The 24,632-nt window shown below is 52.2% G+C and overlaps 1 protein-coding gene across 19 annotated transcripts in view; it reads left to right on the top strand.

Moving 5' to 3' along the window:
- Ccdc33 (coiled-coil domain containing 33) overlaps nt 1-23,815 on the top strand; it is a 98,676-nt gene extending 74,861 nt beyond the window's left edge. For 2 of the 19 annotated variants that reach the window (XM_063265488.1, XM_039081474.2), the window contains 9 exons: nt 18,835-18,997; nt 19,281-19,372; nt 19,542-19,673; nt 19,762-19,873; nt 20,766-20,914; nt 21,263-21,364; nt 22,083-22,169; nt 22,499-22,612; nt 23,608-23,815. In XM_063265488.1, the coding sequence (XP_063121558.1) occupies nt 18,835-18,997; nt 19,281-19,372; nt 19,542-19,673; nt 19,762-19,873; nt 20,766-20,914; nt 21,263-21,364; nt 22,083-22,169; nt 22,499-22,612; nt 23,608-23,733 (1,077 nt within the window). In that variant the 3' untranslated portion in view covers nt 23,734-23,815. Of the gene's footprint in view, nt 1-1,106; nt 10,658-18,834; nt 18,998-19,280; nt 19,373-19,541; nt 19,678-19,761; nt 19,874-20,765; nt 20,915-21,262; nt 21,365-22,082; nt 22,170-22,498; nt 22,613-23,334 lie in introns of those variants that run through there. The other 17 variants (NM_001014091.2, XM_039081478.2, XM_063265485.1 and 14 more) reach the window with 16 other exon arrangements.
- The last annotated feature ends 817 nt before the right edge of the window (nt 23,816-24,632 follow it).

Raw genomic sequence — 24,632 nt, 5'->3', positions numbered from 1 at the left:
CAGTTCTCTGCTTCTGACCTCAAGGCACATGTCCACCTTGCACTTACAAAAGCCTCATAGGCCCTGCTCCTGCAGCCTAGAAGTCATCCCAAGGACCTCTGCTTCTGCACCTCCTAACCAGGGAACTAAGAAGAAGAGGTTCTAAAAATAAATGCAGTGAATGTGTAAAAGTCACAGCCAGCTGAGACCTCAACAGCTCCTTCTCTTTCCTGTGCCTACCTTTGCTTCCTCAGTGTTACTGGACACATGCACACATGCACACACACACACGCACACACACACACACACATCAATACATACATACACACATCACACACATACAGAAAGAAAGAGGAGAGAGAGATGCTGGGAGAAGGAAGGGGAGGGAGACACAGTAGCAGGGAGAGGGTCAAAGAGGAGAAAAAAGAGGAGGGAGAGGGGCACACGGAGAGAGCATGGGGAGAGAAGGGTGAGAAAGGAGAAAGAGAATGAATTACTAAACCTTTGGGAAGTAAAGGGAGACCGTGGAGAGGGGAGAGGCCATCATCCCACACAGGATCCGTAGTCTCTTCTGCAGAAAGCTAGCTTCTGTCTACCACCAGGGCTGTGTGAGATTAGAGAAATCATTCCACCTCTCTGATCCAACCTTCTCATTGTTAAATGAAAGGAATATTGTCTCCTTGCTCCCTCTTGAGGCTGTGGGGAAAGTTAACAAGAGTGTGAGCAGTGGAAATGAAAACACCCCCTCCCCCAAGACCCTCTGAGACTAAAAAGAATAGACACAAATCTCCAGGCCTCCCCCATGGCTCTATCTTCAGAGCCTATCCCCAGACCCCTGCCTGCTGTTCCTCACCCTCCCTTTCCCCGCTGCGTCTCAGACGGGCCATTCTCCTTCTCCATCCATCACCTGAGACTAAAGAGATTAATAAACGAGACTCATAACTCAGCTACTGGGATGCGCCAGATATTTACGGCTGTGTTTCAATTTGCAGAGAGATTAAGTGTTTGTCGATTTATTGTCTCTCGGTGGGTGTGTGCTGGGAGCAAGCAGGCTGGGCAAGGCCCCCTGCTGGCCAGCTCCCCTCCCCCACCCCCACCCCTTCCCAACCCCATCCCTGGAGCTGGTAGAAACCAGTGCTGTCCAGCTTTGAAAACCACTGCCCACTGGAAGGGTTTAATCCAACTGACCAGGGAGACATAGCCCCACCCACACCACTAGACTGTCTCCTAGACAGAGACCCTAGGGCCCAGCATCCCCTGCCCTACAGCATCAAGAGGTGCCTGAAGCCACACATCCTCCAGAAGGCTGATTACCAAATAACTTTAAGGTTCAGGCCTAAGCCCAGGGATGGTGATTTAGGACATGACTGGACCTGCCATCAACACCCCTATTGGACTTAAAGATACTGGGGGTGGCCTGGAGGGATCTCTGCAGTGATTAACCAGAGTGCCTGCAGAGGCCCAGACAAGCAAGTCAGCTTTAGAAAGCAGAAAGAAGGGACCTCAGAGACCAAGGAAGAAAGATGACTTGGGCCAGTTAAGTGGAGGCTCAAGGAGCCAAGAAGGGGTTCGATGCATACTAGGATTGAAAACATCAAGAATTCTTCTTTGTGTGCCCCAGCTGCCTCTTACCTCCCCAAAGCCTATCATGTGAATTCGTTCATTCAGCCCGCTTTTCCAGCATCTTGTGACCTCATTACATGGAGCCCACCACTAATTTGGGAAGTTCTAGCAGATTTCTGCCAAGAGCTATGTGACTTTTGAGAAGTCACTCCACCTCTCTGATATTAAGTACAAGGATCAGTCTTCCCAACTTACCTTTTGAGGTCTCTGAGAGGACGGACAAGTGTGGGCTGCATTGCACTGGGACTCTAATGAGCTGACCACTCTTCAGGAGGCTGGCCAATGAGTGTGCTTGTGGGACCTTTTAGACTGACCAGGGAAAGGGGAGAGAGTACAGCTCACCCAGTCCTTCTCTCCAGAAGCCTGTCGTCAAGTAACAGTCACAGAAAGATCACTCCATCCAAGGATACCTGTGCTCAGAAGCCCTGGGCCAGCAGAGAGACCCACAGGACGTGGGAGAAGGAAACGACCTGGACCAGAACACAGTCATCTCCCAGAATTGAATCCCAAGCTCTTCCCTTCCCTTCTAGACCTCAGCTTCTTTATCTGTGAAATGGGGAGAGGATAGCCCTCTAGAAAGGAGAGAGAAGTCTTCTAAGTGTAGGGTAGAGAACTGAAAGGCTGCTGGGGTGTGTACTGGCCAGCTCAGGACCTGGTCCAAGTACCTGAAGGGTCTGGCTAAGAGATGCTAAGGAGGAGTGAGCACCCAGGGCCAGGGTCCCCAGAGGGAGGAGAAATCACCCTCAGGGAGAGGTTCAGATGAGGAGATCATTGGAAGACCTGTGCCTGGAAGTCCCCCTGCAGGCCTTCCCTTCTCTGGATCAGGCTGGGCTCTGATCTATGGATGGAGCCTGGATTTGATAGCATCCTCTCCATCCTAGTTAATGAGGCTGGAGCGCCTCGAGCTTTGCTCTCAGCAAGATGCCAGCACTGCCTGGTGCTCCAACCCATGGACCATCCTGCCCTTGATTAACTGGTGCTGGGCTGGCAAGGGTGTGGTGTCCATGGTAAATACGGTAGAGAAGATGAGGTCATTAGTTCTTGGGGCTGAGTAATCAATTCTCAAAGAAGGCACAGGCACCAGACCCAGGGAGAGCTGGGGGAGATTTGCTGACCTGGGCACTGGAGCTGGTCCCTTTGTGCAAGCTGCCAGCCCTCTCATCCTACTCATGACACTAGGCATACAATGCCAAGCCTATGTGTTATTACTGAATTTCAGTCCCCAGACTTTTAGTCATAGCTCAGTTTTTCTTCCAACCCGATATTGTGCAGTTAAGGTACCTAACCCTATCTTGTCATCTACTGGAGCCAACAGCAGGAGTGACAAGCTCAGGTCTAAGACTCTAATCCATAGCAGCCTGAGTAAGCCAGGATCCTGACTCAGAACACAGAAGTCTGGATCCTGACACACATACCCCTCCCCCAACCCATCTGGGATAGAAAGCTTCCTCAGTTTCCTAGTAAACATAAAGACAGGACAGAGCATGCAAAAGTAGGAGAGAAACCCCCACACATCAATGTTCAGTTACAAATGGATTAAAGCACCCAATATGGAATATATTATATCCCCTGCCTTAACCAGTACACTGTATATCAGCCCTCAAAAGGATTCTTGGATTCTCCATCACAGGTTGTAGCTGTTAGTGGGGTTGGGAAGAGGACACTGCTCCCAGGCTCCCTTCTACCATGCCTGCCCCCTTTTCTTCTCACCCCATTCAGTTTCAACCCACAGCCTCTTTTGTGTGCGCAAGGGTGCACTGCCACCTTCAGGAGCATGGAGCCAGAAGCAGGAGGGAATTCTCCGGGCTAAAGGGGCACATTTTCCAGCACGCACCTCTGGTGCTCCCACTTACTCCTCACCAGATGGGAAGGGTGGTGCCCAGAGACACAGGACAGGATTGCAAAGGGAGAGCAGCCTCAGAGCTCAGAAGGCCCCATGCAGAAACAAGCCCCTGTTGTCCAAGGACACCGTTTCCTGTCCCTCCCTCCTGCTCTGTGACTCTATTAGAATGTACTCCTGTGTGCCAGATTAAATGCTGCTCAGTACAATCCAATTTTCTCTTGATACAGACCAGAAAAATCATACACACACACACACACACACACACACACACAGCGCTAAATATCCAATCGAGCCTACAGATAATAGAGAACAGCCAGCTCACTCCCAGTTTAATCAGATAAAATGCCCATTTATCGGCTCCTGCCAATGCAGACATCCCGTAGTCAGCCGTCTGTGGGAGTGTGAGCACAGAGTATTTAGTCTGCATCTGTCTTTAAACCTTCAAGGGGGGTATGGGGGACACTACACACAGGGGACTAATTATCCTTCCGCCCTTAGCCAGCTCTTATTCAAACAGACAAAAGGGGGCTGCAGCCTTGGTGGTGCTAAGCCGGCAGCAGAATTATTTTTGCTCTCAGATATGCAAATATGTGGGCTTCGGGGACTGCAGTGAATAGCGGTAGCTCAGGGATTGCAAGTGGCTGTTTTAGGGGTACTGGAGGCATCTCGGCTTCTGCATCAGGCTCTGTGGACACCCCCTCCTGATCCCTACTTTGCTGGTGGTGGGCTGTGAGGGTAGTGATGAAAGCCTCTTGCTTTTGTCTCTCCTCCTCTTTATGGGATGAGAGACACTTAGGAAGCTCTGGGGACTGAGTCTGTTCTCCTCGGACCACCTCCTACTTGAGACACAGCCTGTCCAAAGCCCAGATATCCATATCCGCTTGCTATCTTCCTTGGTTCCCCACCGTCCTCAGCTCTGCCTGATGAGTCCCTAAGACTCTGAAGTCTGGGCCTAAGCCCTCCCGAGAACCCAGAATATTCTTCTCACATCTAACACAGCTCTCGGCACCCGACCAAACATCAAACACCCAGCCAGCAGCTTGCTAACCCAGGGTTCCTGCTGCCTGTTCAGCCATCAGTCAGAGCTCAAAGAAATCTCTATCGTTTACTGTTAAGCAGGGAGAATATGCCATGTCTGTGTCTGTGTAAGGATTGGTTGCCTAGAAAGGGCTTCTCGGGCTATGAAATGCCTCTGGTTCTGGGTGAAGGGGACCATTGAGGAAGGAATCTTGGGAACCAGGTTTCATCTCTCTCACTTTCCAAGATCCTATATGACAGTGGTCGGGGCTGCCTTGGAAAATCTTCACACCCCACTCTGTGACCACTTAGGGAAACCTGCAGCTGGAAAGGAAGAGGATGTCACAGAGGCAGGGCACTGAGCAAGCTTGATAAGACTGTCCTGGGTTTGAGATGGGCAAGAGCCATTCCCTGACACCCAAAGAGAAAAGCAAGGTACCCTATTGTACTGGCTGGCTTTTGGTCGGTTTGATACAAATCTAGACATAAACTGGGAAGAAGTCTCAGTTGAGAACATGCCTCCAGACGGGCCTATAGGCAAGTCTGCTGGGTTTTGTCTTGATTGACGAGTGATGCAGAAAGACTGCTGGGCAGGTGGTCTGAGCTGTATAGGAAATCAGGCTGAGCAAGCCTCCTTCACGAAGCACTCTTTCATGGCCTCTGTATCAATTCTGCCTCCAAGTTCCTGCCTTGAGTTCTGGCCCTGATTTCCCTGGAAGATGTAAGCTGAAATAAACCCTTTCCTCCCCATGCTGCTTTTAGCCATCATGTTTTTATCACAGCAGTAGAGACCTAAGTAAGACACCCATTAAGCCCCGCTCCATCACTGCCAGTTGCTATTGGGTTTTCCCTGCCTGGAAAGAAAACAGGACTTGATGCGTTAGTTACATTTCTCATCATGTGGTGAAGTGCCTGGCAGAAGCAGCTTTAGGAGGACAGGGTTTAACCTGGGTCATGAGCTGAGGGTTCAGTTGATGGCCACAGGAGCAGGACACACCTGTCACATCGCATCCCTGGTGAGGAGGCAGAGATGAGTGCTGTCGCCCACCTTCCTTTTTCTCCCAGATCCTGTCAGACTGACAATCAAAGTAGCCCTCACAGGATTAACACTGGCTCGGGATTCCTGCAGGAAGACAGGGATAGGCAGGGCGAACCATGAGGGGGCTAGGTGACAGGCCAGGTGAGAGGGAGATCTCAAGGGACCTTGGAACCCTGAGCTGGAGCCTCACCAGGCCAAGACAGACACAAGGTTTCTGGAAGCTTGCCCGGCTTGCCAGGCTGTGGATAGCCCAGATGAACTGGAGGCTTTCAGCAGCGCAGGGCTGAGACAACCGAGGCCTGGGCTAAAGGCTGCCAAGGTGAGCTCTGTGAAATCTGATGGGTGCTAGGCTCAGAGTCCAGGTGGAGCCTGGGACATTCCCCATACCCAGACAGAACACCTAGAGCACTTACCCAAGGATCTCTCAGGCCTACCAGCCTCTTTCTGAGAGAGCCCCTGGAGCAAGCGTGTCTGACCCTCTACAAAACTCAGACTCAAAAGTAGAAACAACTTATACATATATATTACATACATATGATATATACAAATTCATATCAAGAAAATCTCATAATGTCTTGAGTAAGTGTATAAGTTGATGTTGAGCCACACTCGTAACTATCCTAGAGGGGTGAGTCCTCTGGCCACAAGGCAGACATGCCTGTTCTGAGTCTGCCCCTCCTGGATCCCAAAAAGAGTGTTCCTCCTGTCAGCTAACCCGAGACTGACTAACAAAAGCCCTAGGGACCAGATCCACTTTTATCTACTGTACCTCCAGCTGCCCATGACACCTAAGCCCCCTGTCACCTCAACTCATCCACCACTACACACACACACACACACACACACACACACACACAGCACAAACACATACACCACCACCACCAGGTTCAAGGGGATCTTTGGGTCTCCAAAAGGCCCAAATATGCACCCAGAAATCCTTCCCTCAGAGACCAGGCAGAGACCTCCAGGACCCCTCCCCTCCACAGCCCGGACCCAGGCTTTCTCTTCTAGCCAGATGCCTCCCTGGGGACAATGAATAGGAAGCCACAATCACACAGCTTCACAAGAATAATTCAGAGGAGGGGGTAAAATTGCTTCCAATTAAAGCCTGGACAATATGCTCTCCTAAAGAGAATGTGCAAAGGAGCAAGTGGGTGACTCGCCATCCCCACAGGAGCACAGCTGCTGTCCTCCAGGTCAGCTGACTGGCTGGTGTAGAAAGCTTCCGGGTGCTGAGTGTGGTGAGAAAGACCAGGGCTGTAATTGCAGCTGGTGATGCTGATGAAGGGTCGGACAGCTCCGTGAATATAATTGCTCTTTTGCTAATTCACACCTAGAAGGCAGGAGCCAATGAGTGAAGCCAAACCTGTCACTGGTGAGGCTGCAGTGGTCCTCACATTAGCCAGGAGTGGGAGAGGTTGGGCCATCGTTTTGTGGTTGGGACAATACCTGTTCTCAGATTTGGATGTGCTGTACAACAGAAGAGCCCAAGGGTCCAGCCATGGCCAGACAGCATTATATTCATATTGTATGAGCTGGACATACAACCCTCTCCTCATTGTATAGGAGTAAACTGAGGCACAGAGAGATTAGGTGTTCACTGGAGTTAACAGTAACTGGACAAATTGAATCATGAATGCAGAGCTCTCTGGCTCTGAAATCCCTTTCACATCCTTTCTTTAGCAGAGGAGCCTGAGCCCTGCCTGCTCTCTGGACACATAGCCCCAGCCTGTCCCAGGCATCCCAAACTGGGCAGCTTTCCTGGGAAGGCTCTGCAAGGCTGCTGTGGATCAGCCATTCCTGTCCAAGCTGGTCCCTAAGAGCCTAGAGGTGTGAAGGGTAATGAGGCCCCGTAATTAAGGCTTCTAGAGACATGGCTGGGAGATTTATAGACAGGCTTTGTCAATAACTGTGCTCTGGGCTGTGGATCCAGCGAGACATCGATAAGTGCTCGTTAAGGCTTCTCCCTGCTCCCTGCCCTGTCCCCCGCCAGCCCCTCCCCTCCTGTCAGCCGCCTGTTCACAGCGCCTGTGTACCCAGGCTTTGCTCAATTAATTTGCACTTGTTGGCAGCATCTGTGCTTTTCATGTGTCCTTATCAAGAGCTTCTGGGCCACGCAGCCCCCTCAGGTGGGCGCAGAATAGACACAAGCAGCCTTCTTCCTGCAACCACGACTCTCAGGGAAGGTCAATCTAGGATCACCAAAGACAGAGACATTGTTTCCTTTTCCCCCTCCCCCTCCTCCCTCTCCACCCCAGCTCCTCAACCTGGTGAACTAAGCTTGGCCTGAGGTCCTTGTAACCCTTCACCCCAACCTGACTCCAGCGGGCTGAGTCCTGGTCCTGCAGAGGAACCCCCTTCTCACACCCAGTGATCTCAGAGCACAGGGGTCCTGGGGTTCCAGTTTGGTTTCAGCTCTGACCCCAAAACCTGGATTTGATGGGTCTTGGCTCTAAGAACAGGGACCCTTTGGGGTCACAGGACTGGAAAGGGACAAAGAAGCCATGCCTGTTGAGCAAGGGCAGCCCAGGAGCCTAGGGTGGGACAGCTCCTCTGTGTGGGTAGGGCAGTCAGGACAAGCCATGATCTAGTGGCTCCAGCATGCAGCCCAGAGAACCAAAGGAGCAATGAGGCAGTATTGTTGAGCTGTTCTTTCTGAATAGACTGTCTTCACCATCAGCATGGATTTTAAAAAAGATGTAATCCCATTTTGTTTTTCAGGCTGGCCTGGAACTCTGTGTAGTCCAGGTGGCCTCCATCTTCCACTTTGCCCGCCTACCTCTCAGGTGCTAGGATTACAGGTGTGCACCACTCCATCCCTCCTACAGCACAGCCTTCTGACCTGGGAGTTGTTAGAGCACTGACCTAGCTCTTGGAGGAACCTCTTGATAAACTTGATAAACTACTCACTAGGTCCACAAAAAAAAAAAAAAAAAAAAAAGCAACAAACCAAAGTCTCCCTATAACTGTCTGGCATCTTATGTGCTACACAGGGCAAGGAACAACCTGTGGGTACTCCTCTACAGATCACCCCAAATCAGCCTAGTCTTCCTGTGGCTGGCCTGGGCTCCCAGGAGCTGGCTCAAGCAGCCAGGGGTGTGGTTGCCTCTCTCACTGCAGCTGTACTTGTTCTGTATCTAGGGTTGGGCCCCCGAGGGTGCTCTCAGGGACAGCCTCCTGTCTCCTGCCAGAGCAGACTGAAGACAGTCACGTCTGGGGCCTGACTGCGCCCTGTGGATGCCTCCACGTGGTACGTTATTGATGGTGCTTCTAATTGTGCGTTTCCCAAAGTCTCCAGGCTTTTGATGAAAAATTCATGGCACGCCCGAGGATAGTAGAGCACTCGATCGATTGGCAGTGCAGCAGACAAGGGGTCCAAGGGGCCCCTCTGGGACAGCGGCTGGAGGCCGGCTGGAGAGGGGCAGCCACCAGTGGCAGAGTGCCCTCCTTCTAGGCTTCTGGTCCTACATTTGTGGGAGAGAGAGGTGCACCACAGGAGGCAGCAGCCGGGGGAGAAGCCAAGAGGAAGGATTGGGGTGGTTTTGAGCCTGTATTTGGTGCTTACTGAGTGACTTACAGTCAGGGGACACACACACACACACACACACACACACACACACACACACACACACACAGACGCACGCACGCGCACACACACACAGAGTCTCATACTCTCTTCCCTGTTGGAGAGTATTGGGCCCTCCAAAGTCCCCCATGAGTGACACAAAGAAGAAATACTATTTCTTTTTTTTTTCTTTTTTCTTTTTTTCGGAGCTGGGGACCGAACCCAGGGCCTTCCGCTTGCTAGGCAAGCGCTCTACCACTGAGCTAAATCCCCAACCCCAGAAATACTATTTCTGAGGCCACTCCTATGAGCCATGGAGTGTACCCAGAGCGTCGGAGCTATGTGTTGTCCCCTGATAGCCCCATTTGATGGAGGACCACCATGCAGAATGGAACCCAGGCCTAGAGGTGTTGAGTGACCTCTCTGAGCTAATTGTGGCAGAGTCTTTCCGCCTCACTAGGCCAGTTGAATAGGAGTTACAGGGTGGGGTGAATTGTTCCACTTCTTTGCCCATCCCTATTGCACTAAGAAAAAAAAGTGAAAAACAAAGCCAGCAAACCAGAATAAGTGAGTCTTCCCCAGTCCAGCCTATGCCAGCAATACTGACAGGGCCAGAGGCCTCTGCGGATAAGGATTCTGAAGGAGAGGTGTCTGACTCAGACTATTCCACACCACCCCAGAGGTTCCAGGGAACCCTTACAGTCATCTATGCCTGTGGCAAACCCGTACTACATCTTTACAACGTCCCTGTTTCTGCCAAGGCATCTTGTTGGTCGCTGGTGGGGTCCTATCATGAAAAGCTGTAAGCCACACATGCCTGGGACAGACAGGCTAAGTAACAGCACCACCCCCACCCCACCCGATGTCCAAGGAGGGGGTTGTGTAGCTCAGGCAGCCGTGGACAGCCCTGCCTCTGTGACCCTGCGTTTCTAGGTAGTGGGTTGGGGTGTTTGGGTTTGTTTTCCTTTGCTTCCTAGAGAGTTCCTTTCAAAAACATCCACCCACGTCTGCACTGAACTAAAAGGAAAGGAATTTGTCCAGACCGTCAGGAAAACAAAGCTGGAGGCCTCTGGGGTGTGGAGCCTTGTGCCTGTTGGGAGGAGGGTGAGCCCAGCTTAGGCTGCTGGGGCCTGGGTGCAGCTAGAAAGGTGCAGGGAGATTCAGGGAGACAAAAGGTGAGACCGGTGAGTGAAAAAGCCTGGAGAAAGAAACAGAAGGGGACAGTCCGACAAGACAGAGCAGGAGGACAGGGTGTAGGGAGGGTTTTCAAGTGGCAGTATCAGAAGCCTAAGGTTCTGAAGGACCCCCACTGCTCTCTCTAGGCCTGTCATTTCCTTGCAATTCCCTGGCCTAGCCCATTCTATCACCCCATCCAAGAGTCCCCCACCCCAGGACAAAAGAAAGAGGCCCCACGATTTGCCTCCTGCTTGCTACAGGGCTAGGCCCAGTCACCAAGCAGACACTTGTTGTAGCAACAGTCCCCGAGGACCCATCCCGAGGAACAGAACTGCTATCAGCACAGATGGGGGAGCCAGGAGACCCAGCCCCTCCAGCCCCCAAGGTTGCCCTGGGCCTAGTTGAAAGCCGCTCTGTAAGTCTGCCCCATACCCACTGATTCCCGAGATGGGTCAGCTCCTTCAAGCTGCAGGTGTGTAGGGGTGTGTTGCCAGGCAACCAGCAGAGGCATTCCCAGAGCCTGTCTGAGTAGGAGGTAAAGTGGGGGAGGGCCAGGCCACTAGATCCCACACTCAGAACCCAGAGGAGGAAGAAGGCAGATGAGGAAAAGAAAACAGAGGTCAGAGGTCGGGGCTTCTGGCAGTCAGAGAACAGCATCAGGGAAATTCATGAGTATAATCATAGGTAGCCTCACTCTGAAAGCAGGGGAAAAAGGAAGTGGCCAACAGGCAAGGATCCTTGTGATTGGGTGATCAGAGCCACTTTGGGGAGAGCTCTGTCCCCTCCACAGCCCCCTGGAACACCAGCCCTAAACTTCTCGGGCCTGAAGCCAGGTCAACTCCAAATTGCAATCAGCAGCAGGAGGGCTCTAAGCCACGTCCCAGAGGAAAGCTGACGCTGCCTTACAGGGCGTAGGGTCTTTCTGGAGAAGGAGGACCCAGGAGGACCTTGAAAGCTAGGAAAAGCTGAGGGAGGCTTGGGGGCAGGGCACAGGCTCAGGAAACTAGATGGTAACTTTCAGAAAGCTCTGCAAATCTGTGCCCATTCCGGTTCCATCCCCATGGTCCTGGCCCGGCCCAATTAGCCAGCCTGGCTCCTGCAGGGGCCAATTAGACAAGGGCTGGGGTCAGATGCAGGCCAAGGCCCTGTAGCCCCTCCGAGCTTCAGGAAGGTAAACACAAAAGCTTTCTCTGCTGTTTGGGAAGGAAAAGAACAGAAGACAGAGAAAATGCAATGTGCTTTTGTTTCTTTGCTGTAACCTTGGACTGAATAAAGGAGCTACTGTGTCCCTCTCCCCGGGAGGGCAACCTTTACCCAGCAGGGGAAACTATTTGCTATAGCACTTTGCATGGATTTGTTGTGGTTCAGAGGCCCAGCTGTCAGTCAAAGGAAATTATTTGATGAACAGAATTTCAGATGAACAAGTCCTCTATTCTAGAACTTGCTATGGCTCCCATCTACTATCTGTGCTGACACAGAGCTCCTAAGCCTGACACAACCCACCCTGGCTAATTAGGCAGGCTGGGCACACTGAGCCTGCTCCAGATCTCTGGTCAGGTCCACCTATGTTCTATGGTGTCCACCTGCAGCTGTAATCTGCACCTGTATGCTATGATTTTCACTTGTGTGCTATGATGTCCACCTGTGGCTATAATGTCCACCTGTGTGCTATGATGTCCACCTGTGTGATATGAAGCCTACCCATATGCTATGATGTCCACCTGTGTGCTATGAAGTCCACCCATGGCTATAATCTGCACCTGTGTGCTATGATGTCCACCTGTGCTATGAAGTCCACCTGTGGCTACAATCTGCACTTGTGTGCTATGATGTCCACCTGTGGCTATAATGTCCACCTGTGTGCTATGATGTCCACCTGCGTGCTATGATGTCCACCTGTGTGCTATGATGTCCACCTGTGTGCTATGAGATCCTGGTCCTTACAGCTGTGCTGGACTGCCACCCGTGATACAGTTCTCACATCTCAAATCTCACATCATCCACTCAAGTTTCACCTCTGCCTTAGAGACCAGGCTCTGACCCTACAATTTCCCTGGCACTTCCTGGGAGAAGGGGACCCAAGGTAGAACCTTAAAGACAGGGCAAAGTTGAGGGAGGCCTCAGAGCAAAAGGCCGGATGTGACGTCTAGGAAGTCCCAGCCCATGCACACACTATCCCTGGCTCCAGCTTCCTTTGCCTGGCCAGAAACACCTCCCTCACCTCTTGCTGCTCATTTGTGCTTCCAGAGGTGAGTGGTGTCCTCTGTATGGCAAGTCCCCACATGCTGCTGGCAGCTCTCTAAGAACAAGGACTTCCCCCACCCCAACAGAACTAAGCTCAGGTTGGGAAGCCAGGGCCGCTCCAGGTAGAAAAGGCTATTCCTCCACCAAGGTTTTCTCACCTCCAGCCAAAACCCTGATGCAGAGCTGGCCTGCCCCAGCCCTCCCCAGCACTGCCCTTTGTGTTATGCATTGCTGGGTTGCAGTCCCCCGGAGGCCACCACCTACAGGCTGGGCTTCAACATCCTGGGCTGTTCAGGGTCCCTTGCCTGCCTTCTGGTGGGGCCACTGGTTCTGTGCCGATCATCCCCTCCATGGTTAATAGGAAGAAAGCTTTTTTTTTTCTTCTTAATTTAGTGGACTAAGGATAGAGGGACCTGGACTCCAGTGGCACTAGATGTTCCTGTGAGTACTGTGGCTGCCTAGCCACACTGAACTTAAACCCCTGCAATGCCACTCCCTTCTTTCAGCAAATCACAGACTGTCTATCTCCCATGCCGGCTCCTTGGAGTGGACTCCCAGTTCCTTGTAACGGAGCAAGGCCAGCACCAATTTACAGAAGCTGAAGGTTTCTGTTTTATTTTTAAAATACGAAAACTACAAGGTTAACAAGAAAGGTCTCTGGCATCCTGAGGGACCCTCAGAAGCTCTTTGCATCTAAAGGTGACAAGGGCAACAGGAGAGGTAGCTAGGGAAGTCTGTCAGGCCCTTGAGTAGTTGTTGGGGTGGGGGCCTGGTTGCTTGTAGACAGCCATGCCACTCTGGTATGGGTCAGGGGTGGCTGCTGGTCAGAACAGGTGAACTTCAACTTGTGTTGTCAGTAGGAATGACTTGGAGGCTGGGTTAGGGCAGCCAGGCTGTTACCATGGCTTCTTCTTCCCCTGGTTAGTTGGGCTTCTCCCTGGGAAAACAGTGGGCTTAGGAGAGAGGAGGAGGAGTTTCGGTCATTTTCCTACTTCCTAAGGGTCTCCAAGGCCAATAGACAGTTTGCTTGGGGTTGGGCAGGGAATGACACAGACACACACTTAGACTCCACCTCTCGATGAGAGGGAAGCTTTTTCAGCTGTCCTGTTGCTCCACCAGGAAGGAAGGCTGAGAGGAAGACCCAGCTACAGGAGAGCAGAGAGCCAGGAGGCAGGACCTGGAGGAGAAGCTGGCTGTGTAGAGAGCAGAGGTAGCTGGGAGCTGGGTAGTTGGAGAGAGCTAGGTCAGGGTAGCACTTCAGACCCCTCCCACACACACACACACACACCTAACCCTGGCTCCTTGGTGAGAGTCAACTTCTTCCTCAGCGAGAGGAAGCTAGACAAGAACCTGGCCATCCTTAGGTGTAGGCTTGGGCTTAGGGATGGGGGGAGCTGGCATCTCCAAAGGCAGCTGGGACCTCTAGGTTCATGGAGTATGCTAGTTGGGTAGAAGATTTTCTCTCCTTCCAAAGATGATGTACAGGTGGGAGAAGAGTAATACTTTCTAAACCACATCTCTTCCTTCCCGCCTGTGCTGTTTGCATGATGGTCAGCTTCAAGTGACTCCGCTGTGGGGGAAGTTAAGATAGCTTCATTACGGGTCTTGTTCCAAGCTCTCCCTCACGCCTCAGGCCCATAATCTGCCCTAGAGCTAGCAAAGGACCCCGATGAGGTTTAAGAATTGCTGTGTGACTTCAGGCAAGTCACTGCCCCTCTCTGGCTTCTGTGGATGATTCTCAGCAGATGGCGCCCAGCATCACCAGCGCGGGTCTGGGAAAGACAGCTGGATCACTTAGAGAATGAATGCGTGTGCTGGGGGCGGGGCGGGGGGACTAGATGGCGAAACACTACTCAGCTCTCTTTACAACACAAGGTGTGGCGGCATCTCCGAAAGCCTTGCCCGCCTCTTGGGACGGACTGAAAGCAGAGTATTGGTGGGAGGCGGCTGCCCTCTGGCGGCAGTAAAAACAAACCACACGCCAGCATCTCGTGCCCACCAGCAAGGACCGTGGGCCTGGGGACAGAGGCTAAGCAAGCCCGGGGACTCCAGATTCCTGCTCCCAGCCCTTTCACCACTTTCCACGGCCTCAGCATTCTTCAGGAGCCCTGTGACCTTGGTTTGGCCACCCGGCTTTTGTCTTCCTCTCTGGCAATTGTCCCTGCTTCTCAGCAACCACCACCAACCCCTTGGTCTTTTCGCTCCCTATTCCCCAAATCTGAACATGTGCTTCCTCTCTGAGACACATATCCTAGAGGAGTGCCTTCCCAGCCTCACTCTGCTGGGTCCACATCTATTATCTTTATTTTGTTTCTGTGCCACTGCCTCCGCTGGGCAAGGGTCCCACTGCCTCTTACCCAGCACGTCTCTTGGTCCCTATACCCATCTATTCCTAAGTATTCTAGCAGCCAGTGAGCTCTTACTACACTCCTCCAGTGTGTTCCCTTCAGTTCCCTGTAGTGGAGACCATGCTCCCAAGCCCATGTCTCTCTGGCTTGCCCTGCTGCTCTCCCCATCTCTCCCCTCCTCACAACTTCTCCTCTGTCTCCTCCCTCCAGGTACAGCCTGTCCATATTCCGAGAGCAGCTTAGGTCCTCACCACCTCCAGGAAGCTCTCCAGGTTTCCTAGGCTGGGGACAGGCCTTCTGAAGGCTCTTTCTGCCACAGACACAGAAAGTGTCTGCCACCCCCTCAGTGTAGAGTAGACCACTGAAGGCAAGGACCGTCTAGCTTCTCTCTGTTCAAAGACCTGCACGGCCCAGAACTATACATCGTGACTCACAGAAAGCCTTGACCACCCAGGGGGATATCATGCTACTTTGAGCAGTCTCTGGGTGTACTACTCCCAGCCTCAGTTTCCCTATCTGCATAATAATGGTACAAGAGCTATCCTGACTACACAATTGGCAGTTTGTTTGGAAGCCCCCCCCACTGGGTAATGTGCTTCATACTTTACCACACCACCGACCAGGGTCTAAGCATCCCCCTTGGGCTCTTGTCAGAGAATCCCCACCCCCTTCCTCACTGGAATGACCTCAGCCCAGTAAACTGTGACTCATCCTATAAGCAGAATTCCTGGGCCCACTGCCCAGGGCCACTTTTGAATAATGTTTTTAAAGAAACTTAAAGGGTTTCTAGGAAGGGAGTTGCTATCTCCAGGCACCCTTAGTGCTAGTCAGGGCTAACCTTCCTACTGTCCTTACATCGTACTAGTCCTTGGGGGCTGATTTCTCGTCCTGAAGGTGAGGACCCTGGAGTTTAAAAACAGCAACTCCACTTTCCAAGCCGCTGTGTGCTGTGGCTGCGGTAGAGCCCACCAGTACTCTGGGGCAGCTGGAGAAACCAGAACCAGGCACTCTGACGTGTCTTGCTCTGACAGGCTCTGAAGGTCCTAGTACTAATGAGAGGTGTCAGTAAGGAAGGCAGAAGGAACCTTGGGGTCAGGTACAGTGTCATTTGAGTCAGGGTCTCATCCTCCAGGAAGCAACTAGAGAGCGAGACCGAAAGGAAAATCTGGAGCACTGTGTTCTCAAGGCTAGGACATGACGCAGAATGTGGCCCTGAGGGTAGCCCGGCTGCAGGCTGTGGCCAGGGGTCAGGGCTGACAGCTTGAACCTTGTGGTCTCCCAACCCAGCTGTGCTGACAAGATCTCCACTTGGCCATGCAAATGGAGGCGTCTGAGGTTCCCACAGAAACAGACACCAGCCAGAGTAGAGAGGGTGGGTGAGGCAGAAACCCACACTGTCTCCAGGTAGAAGTCTCTCTTCCAGGGTGAGCAGGCAGTGATAGGCTGGTGAGGAAGACAGGGGCTCTTCAGGGATGGAGTCCCTAGGACCCACTGATCTTCCTCCAGAAGGACCTGCTGGCTGAGGCAGGGGGCCACCTTACTAGAAGCCAACCTCTCCCTCTGTCCTTTCCTTCTTTGTTATGGTCTCTGTTTTCTTCACCTGTGAGGGGAGGGTATAAATAACAGATCAGTGCTCACTTCCTTCACATCCCGGAAGGCAGAGATGGTGAACTGCAGGGTCTTAACAGGGATAATTCTCTGAATGAGACATGGGCTAACCAGACCCTATGGGATGAGCCAAGGAGCTGCCCACCTCTTGTCCAGATTTCGTTCTATGTGCACGTACACCTCCCATCCCAGTTAAGGTCAGGATTGTGTTAACTTCCCACATGATCTCTTCATTTCACAAGAGTGTGGCCTTCTCTCTGTACCGGGACAATTAATTCTAGGACATTCCTTATAAACAGACCAGACACCAGAGAAGCGGTAGTGTAAGGCTACAGACTGTGTTGCTTGGAGCGATAAGATACCAAAGCAGGCTAGGGAAGGACCAAAGATGAGTCTCCTTTGTTGAGATAATCAGAGACTTCCTTCAGCCAAGCTCAGCCCTAGATCCAGTCAGTCATGGGATGTGCCATAAAGTGAAGGCCACCCAGCAGAGGGGAAGGCAGCAAGCCCAGGGTAGTAAGAAAGAAAGGAAAGAGGAGTTTGTTGAGTGGAACAACTGTTAAAACAGAAATGAATCTGACTCCCTGGCACCTGCACAGCCCAACCTGAGCTCACAGCAACACCTGGGCCTCCAGGAGGTCCCAGGTCCCAAGTTCCACACATATCCCTGACTCCAAAGTGGTGTGTGTGTGTGTGTGTGTGTGTGTGTGTGTGTGTGTGTGTGTGTGTGTGTGTGTGTGTGTGTGTGGTCCCAGGTTCAGAGTCCCAGTTAGCACCCTGTCTGAGGATACCAGATGGGCGTAGATCTGGGGAAGCCACAGCAGATGCTAGGGAGATAGAGCCAACACTGACACCAGTCAGAGGGACTATAGCCAGAAGGCTAGACAGCAGTGGCAGATGACAAGTGGTGTCCAATGAGCTCCTGCTGGCTGGGGAGCCCCCCTAGAAATCTGTGCCCCACCATGCAGCAGGTGGGAGACCACAGCTTGGATATATCTGGATTCCACCCCCAGGCAGCTGGAAACCAGGAAGAGTTGTTTTCTGGAACCTGGGAGCCAGGCTGGTCCTGCGAGACCCACCCACAAGAGCAAGGCTTCCCACAGGCAGCTCAGAGGGCTCACATACCTCTCATCTCCTCCCTCCCAAACCCTGCTCTGAAACACACACACACACACACACACACACTTGGAACTTGTAATAATAGTACAGAATCTGACTGGCATACAAACTCAGCGCTCAAGATATGGGTCTGTAAGTAGAGTAGTTGTCTTGCAAGTGTAGGATCTTGAGTTTGATGCCAAGCACCCATGTAAATGCCAGGCATGGTGATGGAGTGTTCCTAATCCTAGCATGAGAAAAGTGAAAACGGGGGAGCCCTAAGGGCTCACTGACCAAGCAATCTAGCCTAACTGATGAGCTCCAGGCCGAGGAGAAACTGCATTATTTCAGAGTTGGATCTCATTCCTGAGGGCTGAACACCCATATATACCCACGCAGGCACACCTGCACAAACATAAAATGTATATACATTCTGTTCAGTTGCCCTGTACATATATAAGCAGACTTAGTTTTGTTTTTCAATAAAAGAAAAAAAGAAAGAAAACAAACAGACACAACACCGGCAGCTTTAATTTCAGACCCTGACTTTACTACCCATCACTTTTGACACTGAATACGCTGCTTGCCCCTCTGGGGCTTGTCCTCAGTTGCTTCTTCTGTAAAGTGGTTGTCCCATAGGCTTAGCAGGAGGCCTGGGATGTGGGGGAAGTCTGGGGATCATTAAGACAATGATCATTGCCCTTCCAGACCTAAGTTAGCTTCCTATCCCCATCCCTGAATCTCCTCCAACTTATGTCTGAATCCTGATCTTGACCTTGAGACCTTACCTGAGTCTTCAGGGTCTTCTTGCTGTCTCTTCTTGGAGGCTGGGCTGTTTGGGAAGTTGATGGTAGTTCAGCCCCCGAGTGGCTTTGGCGGGCAGTCTAAAGTTCCTCCAGGGAAGGAGTTGGGTTAGGAGAGGGAGCAGGAGAAGAGAGAAGGTGAAGAAATAGATATGACTTACTCGGAACCTGGAAACGTGGCTCCATCTTTTTGAGACTGTTGCCTGCAGGTTTCTTTACTGGCTACCTGAACCCTCTGTTCCCCTGGTGTCACATGAATCAGTGTGGTCCCTGAGGAGACACATCCGTGTGGCCATCTTAATGCTGCCAGGAGAGATGAGGACCATGCCCAACCACTCTCTGGGTAATTGCTAGCTAGGGTTTAGGGTACAGCCTAAGGGTAACTCTGCTCACCAACCTTGAGAGTAGCTCGCTGTGCATGCAGATGTAGAGTGGGATCCTGGGGGTTTGGGGATGGGGTAAGGGTTCAGCTGAGGATTCTGGGTTTATAGGAGATGAACAATTACCGGCGGGCCATGCAGAAGATGGCCGAGGACATCCTGGCACTGAGGAAGCAGGCCAACATTCTGGAGGAGGAGAACCGCATGCTAAGGAGCCACCTGACCCAGCAGAGCATAGAAGAAGAGCAAAACAGAGCTGAAGAGGAGAACCTGGGTGAGCCCCTGGATACCTGCTGGGGCCCAGGCTCTGGGCTAAGCACAGCAGAGGGCTCTCACTGCTCACAGCAGGGAGGTAGAGAGCCTTCTCCAGATACTGTGTGTCCCATCTCAGGAGTCTCCTCCCCTCTCCCTCTCCGTTCTCCTCCTCCCCACTGTAGACACACTTGTACAACCTGCCTAGCTATAATGACTTAGGCAAGAAAATCCTGGGCCAAGCCCCAGAGCTAGGGTGCCCTTGCCTTCACTGATTCTCCAGCCAGTGAATCTTCCCACCCCAGCAGTGTCCATGAAGCAGAGGCTTCTGCTGAATGAACTGGATATGAAGAGGCTGCGAGACAGGGTGCAGCACCTGCAGAATGAGCTGATTCGGGTAAGCTAGGGAATGCTGGACAGTGCCTTCCAGCAAAGTCCTGAGAAGTATCAGGAGCAGAGAGTACACAGTGGGGAGGGAAGCTGGCCAGTTCAGGGTTCGGCAGGATCCCACGGGTGCCCTTGTGGCTGGGGTAACTCCCATGTACCCATTCACCTCCATCCTGTAGAAGAATGATAGAGAGAAGGAGCTGCTGCTTCTCTACCAGGCTCAGCAGCCACAGGCTGCCCAGCTGAGGCGGTACCAGGACAAGCTGCAGAAGATGAAGGGCCTAGAGGACACTGTGCGGCACCAGGAGAAGGCAGGTGCTGGGGCCAGCCGTGGAGGAGGGGCAGCAGCATAGGAGTTGTGAAGCTCTCAAGCCAGCCCAGCCTTGGCCTCTGTCACAGGTGATCGAGAAGATGGAGCAGATTTTGGAGGAAAGGCTCCACGAGAGGAAGGAGCCAGCACCATCAAACAGGCCACAGGGGAAGCCTATCATGGATGCATTTGCTCCCCAAGGTAGATCAGAATAGATGACCTTCCAGTTCTGTCTCACCCTGGGGGCCCCCAGTTTTACAAGAACCTTCAGAGGAGGGTCAGTCCTCTGTTATGTCTGTGAGCTGGAAAGAGACACCCTGGGAAGTATTACTCTCTCCTCTCTCAGGTACTCAGAGCTTCCGTGGTGGACAGAGCCTTCCTCTGTCAGGAAGCCCCTTAGAACACAAGGACAGTGTAGAAAGAGGCCAGATCACTAAGGTTGAGGCCCATGAACCACAGGGGCAGACAGAGACTTCCCCGGATGGATGGCCTTCTAGGCAGCGGTCTCCAAGTCCTCAGCTTCCCCATCTCTTTTCTACTCTGCCTTCACAAAGCAAACAGACAAGACCGCTCTGATAGTATCAGTTTATTTTCCCCATTGGTGTAAACCACAGCCATCCACAACTGCCAATCAGAAACAGCCCTGATAAGCAGGAGAGAATAAGACAGCACCCCACCAAGTGGGTCATCTCTCTGGCCACGTGGGGAGACTTTCCAAGTATCTCTGTGTGCCTGGCCCTGGGCCCACTGTCCTCGGATGGTTAGGCATTGAGGGTCTTAAAGTCTTTAGGAACAATGAAAATCTCAGGATCCTTATTCACCTGGAGCCTGGGTGAGTCTACGGAGGACAACCAGGTCAAAGGACCAGAAAGTAACCAGAGAGACAAATGAAAGGAGAGTCGAGCAGGGAGACACAGAGGAAACAATGAGATAGAAATCTAAACAGCCTGGGATGGCAGCCTGAGGGATATGGCTGGACCTGACTCCACTGGCAAAAGGGAGCCATCGATACTGAGGCCAATGGGTACATAGAAGTGAGAAAGCCGGTCACAGGCACCTGTCCCCACGTTCACAGCCTTCCCTGTGTTCACAGCCTCTGGCATTCCCCTGGGCCCTGCAGGAGAGAACCTGGCTATGGATCTTTATTCCATGCTGCTGGCAGAAAACACGAGGCTGAGGACAGAGTTGGAAAAGAACCGTCAGCAGTCAGCCCCCATCATTCTGCAGCAGCAGGCCCTCCCGGTAAGAGCCGTCATACAGGGCCTGGCTTGATCCTGCCGGCACTGGTCGGCAGGTAGCCCACAATAGTCCCCAGCATGAGCCAAGTTGAAGATTCAGCCCAGAATCTGGGTTTTGCAGCACCAACCACCACTGGAAACATTCACACTAGGGCCTTGCTCTTTTGCTCCTAAGATAACTATCTCACTGTCGTCTACTGGGAGAGAGCAAGGCCCTAGCTCACCCTTGACCCCTGAACCCTGACTTCACCTGCCACATGGCTTGCTCCCATCTGGACACCCTCCCACCGTGGGGCCTCTCAGGACCTCCTGGGATTGGTGCAGCCTTGGAGAGCCCTTTTCCCCATCCCAGGTGGATCCCGGGGAGTTGGGAGCAGGTGGAGACTTGGCAGAGAGGCTACAAGACACAAATGGCCCAGGCCACTCCAAGTACACAGAGACCATGCCAGCACAGGTGGGTGTCCCGGGAGGTATACAAACCCAGAGTCAATATTTGAAGTTATGGTGGCATGAGGATGCAGGTGAGTGTGTCTCTCTTCATCCCAGGAAGTGAGTTCTGTTTGCAATGTCCCAATGCATGGGCAGTCAGATAAAGCATGAGAGATGGGCAACCTCCATTTTGGTGAGCCTTTACTCTACAAAAAGACTCCCAATTTAACCACATTCTTGGTGCTAAAGGGATCCCGTTGGTGCATTTTGCATAAGCAGTTGATATGTTAGAGCATTAGGAATGAGTTGGGGGTGTAGCTCAGTTGATAGAGTGCTTGCCTAGCATGCATGAGGCCCTGTGCTCTATCCCCAGCACCGCATAAAACTACACATGCACTGTAATCCCAGAACTCAGAAGAATATGGGCAAGAAGAACAGAGGTAAAGTCATTCTCACAACGTAGTGAGTTCAAGGCCAGCCTGGAATATATGTTATCTCACCTAAAAAAAGGTTTTAATATTAGACTCCCCAATACTGAGTGGGAAGCAACGTGGAGGATTAAGTGTACATGAAGCCCTGTGACAATCTTAAGGAAGAGGCCCTGGCCCAGGAGTGAGGCTCAGTATCTGTAGCTGAATTTGAAACCCATGCCTGGCTGGCTTTCCTTACAGGAACCCTGTGCTCCCACAGCCTCATGGCCTCAACTTCCAGGCAGAGCCTTACAGTAGTGTGTGCTCCCACAGGATTTCCTTGGTGGAACTTCAGACAAGTTTAGCCTCTTGGCCAAGCTAGAACAGGCTCAGAGTCGGATTTTGTCCCTGGAAAACCAGGTAAGTGAGGTGCTGGGGTTGATCAGGCTGGGCCTATCAGCCTATGGCCAGAGTCAGGGCTCAGTGTCTGACTACAGAATCAGGGTTCAGTGTGTGAGGGTCAGCCTTAGCCTGTGACCAGAGCCAAGGCCCAGTGTGGACTCCAGTCAGACTGGACTCCATACAAACTGCAGAGACTGTCTTAGGCTACATGTTTGGCTCCTCACCTCTGCTCCTGCCAGAGGTTGCCTTTTCCCAGAGGATAGTCCCAGATTCTGTGTGTCCTAGCTCGGGGGGAGGGGAGCCATACTAACTATTGGCTTTCCACCGGCCTCCCTCCGTGTCTGAAGCTGGAGGAGTCAGCTCGCCACTGGGCACGAGAGAAGCAAAATCTAGCCATTCGGCTTCAGGAGCAACAACACGGCTTTGGACAGTCACCAAACTCCATCATTGTAGACCAGCCTGTGAGTGGCCCTGTCAGAGATGTTCCAGGGAGCTGGGTGGTGGGCTGGAAGCCATCCCACTTCAAATCTCAGGGCCCTTAGAAAACCATGGGGGATAGATCTCAAGCTAAGTGTCAGAAGACCTGAGCTGAGGTCCTACTGTCAGCACACTGAAATTCAAGTGACCTCCATTCCTCCACTCATCTGAAGGGGCAGGAATGTCTGCCCAGGTGTCCCCTTTCCCATTGGCTGTTGTGAACGTCTAGGAGGAGATCACTGTGGGCGAGAAATGGCCTATACTAGCATTTCTAGAAGGTTCTAGTTCTACTCCAGTATCACACATGAACAGAATACCTTGTAACTCCTCCCTCTTCCCACCCATATCTCTCTCTCTCTCTCTCTCTCTCTCTCTCTCTCTCTCTCTCTCTCTCTCTCTCTCTCTCTCTCTCTCTCTCACCACTTTTCAAGACAGGGTTTCCTTGTGTAACAGCCCTGGATGCCCTAGAACTCACTTTGTAGACCAAGCTGGCTTCGAACTCAGAGATTTTCCTGCCTCTGCCTCCTAAGAGCTGAGATTAAAGGCACCTTCTTAGGTGACATCAATACTGGGAACAGACTCACACTGCCTTCTTCCCAGGAACAAATAGCTACCCACAGATACGTCCCGCTCCCCATGCAAGAGCCAGCCCTGGTACTTCGCATCCTACCTGCTTTTCCCTGACTTTCCTTCCCTCTGCTATCAGCACTTTGCTCGCAGCCAAGGCTCTACCACCCCTAGACAGAACCTGAAGGATGAGGGGTATCCAGGGAACATAGAACGACCTCTGCAAACTCATCTAACACCAGGGACCAGAGATATTAGGCATCACCTTCGGTGATAAAATAGGCTCCAGTGTTATTCAGAAGTCACAGCCTACTGGGTTTTGGAGTCTCAGAAGCCTGACTTGCCAGGTAAGATGCCCTGAGGTAATGTACCCTTGGATCAGGGATGTACTCATCTGTCCTGCTTGTCACAGAATGCTGGAGCAGCCAAGGATCCTCAGCTGCCCTCCAAACCAGAAGCCTCCCTGCCCAGCTCAGATGCAAAGCTCATCAGACCCTCAAACTCCCAGACTGAGGGCTCTCACCCCCAGAAGACCTGAGACTGGAGCAGACCCCCTCCTCCATGTGCTGGGGACTCACCCACCCCCAAAGATGTCTTTAGTAAATGCTGTAAGTCAGTAAGCATGTGTCCTTCTTCTGGAGTAAGCAATCGGCAGTGGGCCGACTACTCTTTTCACATCCAGCTTGGGTCCTGGGTTCTCTGAGGCTGCCTGGTACCTGCCGCCTGACCTGGAAACGAAAGCTGGGCCGATCCCTGTAGAGAGTTCTGAGGAGAGGGATCATGGGGACTAGAAATAAGGTGCCTGAAGCCAAGCTCTGTGCAAGACAAGAGACAGACCATGTTTTCCCCTCAGCCCCCAACACCTTTCATGTTTGAAATCCTTTTACTCTGGCTTAGGTCTTCAGAGTTACCCGAGAACAGAAAGGCTTGAAGCTTTTCTATGACGTCATTCAAATATCCCATCACGGCTGGCAGGACAGGTGATATGTGTATAAATGTAGCCAAGGCAGGAAGTCATGAGGGCTGGGGCCCCAGCTGGCCTGGGTTCTGGGGCATGAACATTCTGGATGACTAACTGGAAACCTCTCTGAACTCCAGATTCTTCATCTACCCCATGCATTGCTGTCTGTCTGAGCAAGGAGGGCCTTTCTAGCACTGATAGTCCTGAGTCATCTTTGAGAGGAAGCACAGCATAAAAGACAGGGGATGGGGGAGACATGGGTCATAGACTAGGGAGGAAAAAAAACCTCAAGAGTAAACCCAGAACCTGCAGCCTAGCCAACAAGGACCATGCTGTTCTGAGCTGGCTTAGTCTCCACACCTATTTATAGGACTTGGAGCTAGGTAGCCAAGAGCCAGCAAGGTTCTGGTACCTGCCCATGGCTAGGCTATAGAACCAGAACCAGAGGGGCATGATAGGCCTGACTGGGACAGATG

Source organism: Rattus norvegicus, chromosome 8 (genome assembly GCF_036323735.1).
Source record: "Rattus norvegicus strain BN/NHsdMcwi chromosome 8, GRCr8, whole genome shotgun sequence".
NCBI lineage: Eukaryota > Metazoa > Chordata > Mammalia > Rodentia > Muridae > Rattus > Rattus norvegicus.
Note: the sequence above shows the minus strand (reverse complement) of the source record. Positions and strands in the feature narration are given on the sequence as shown.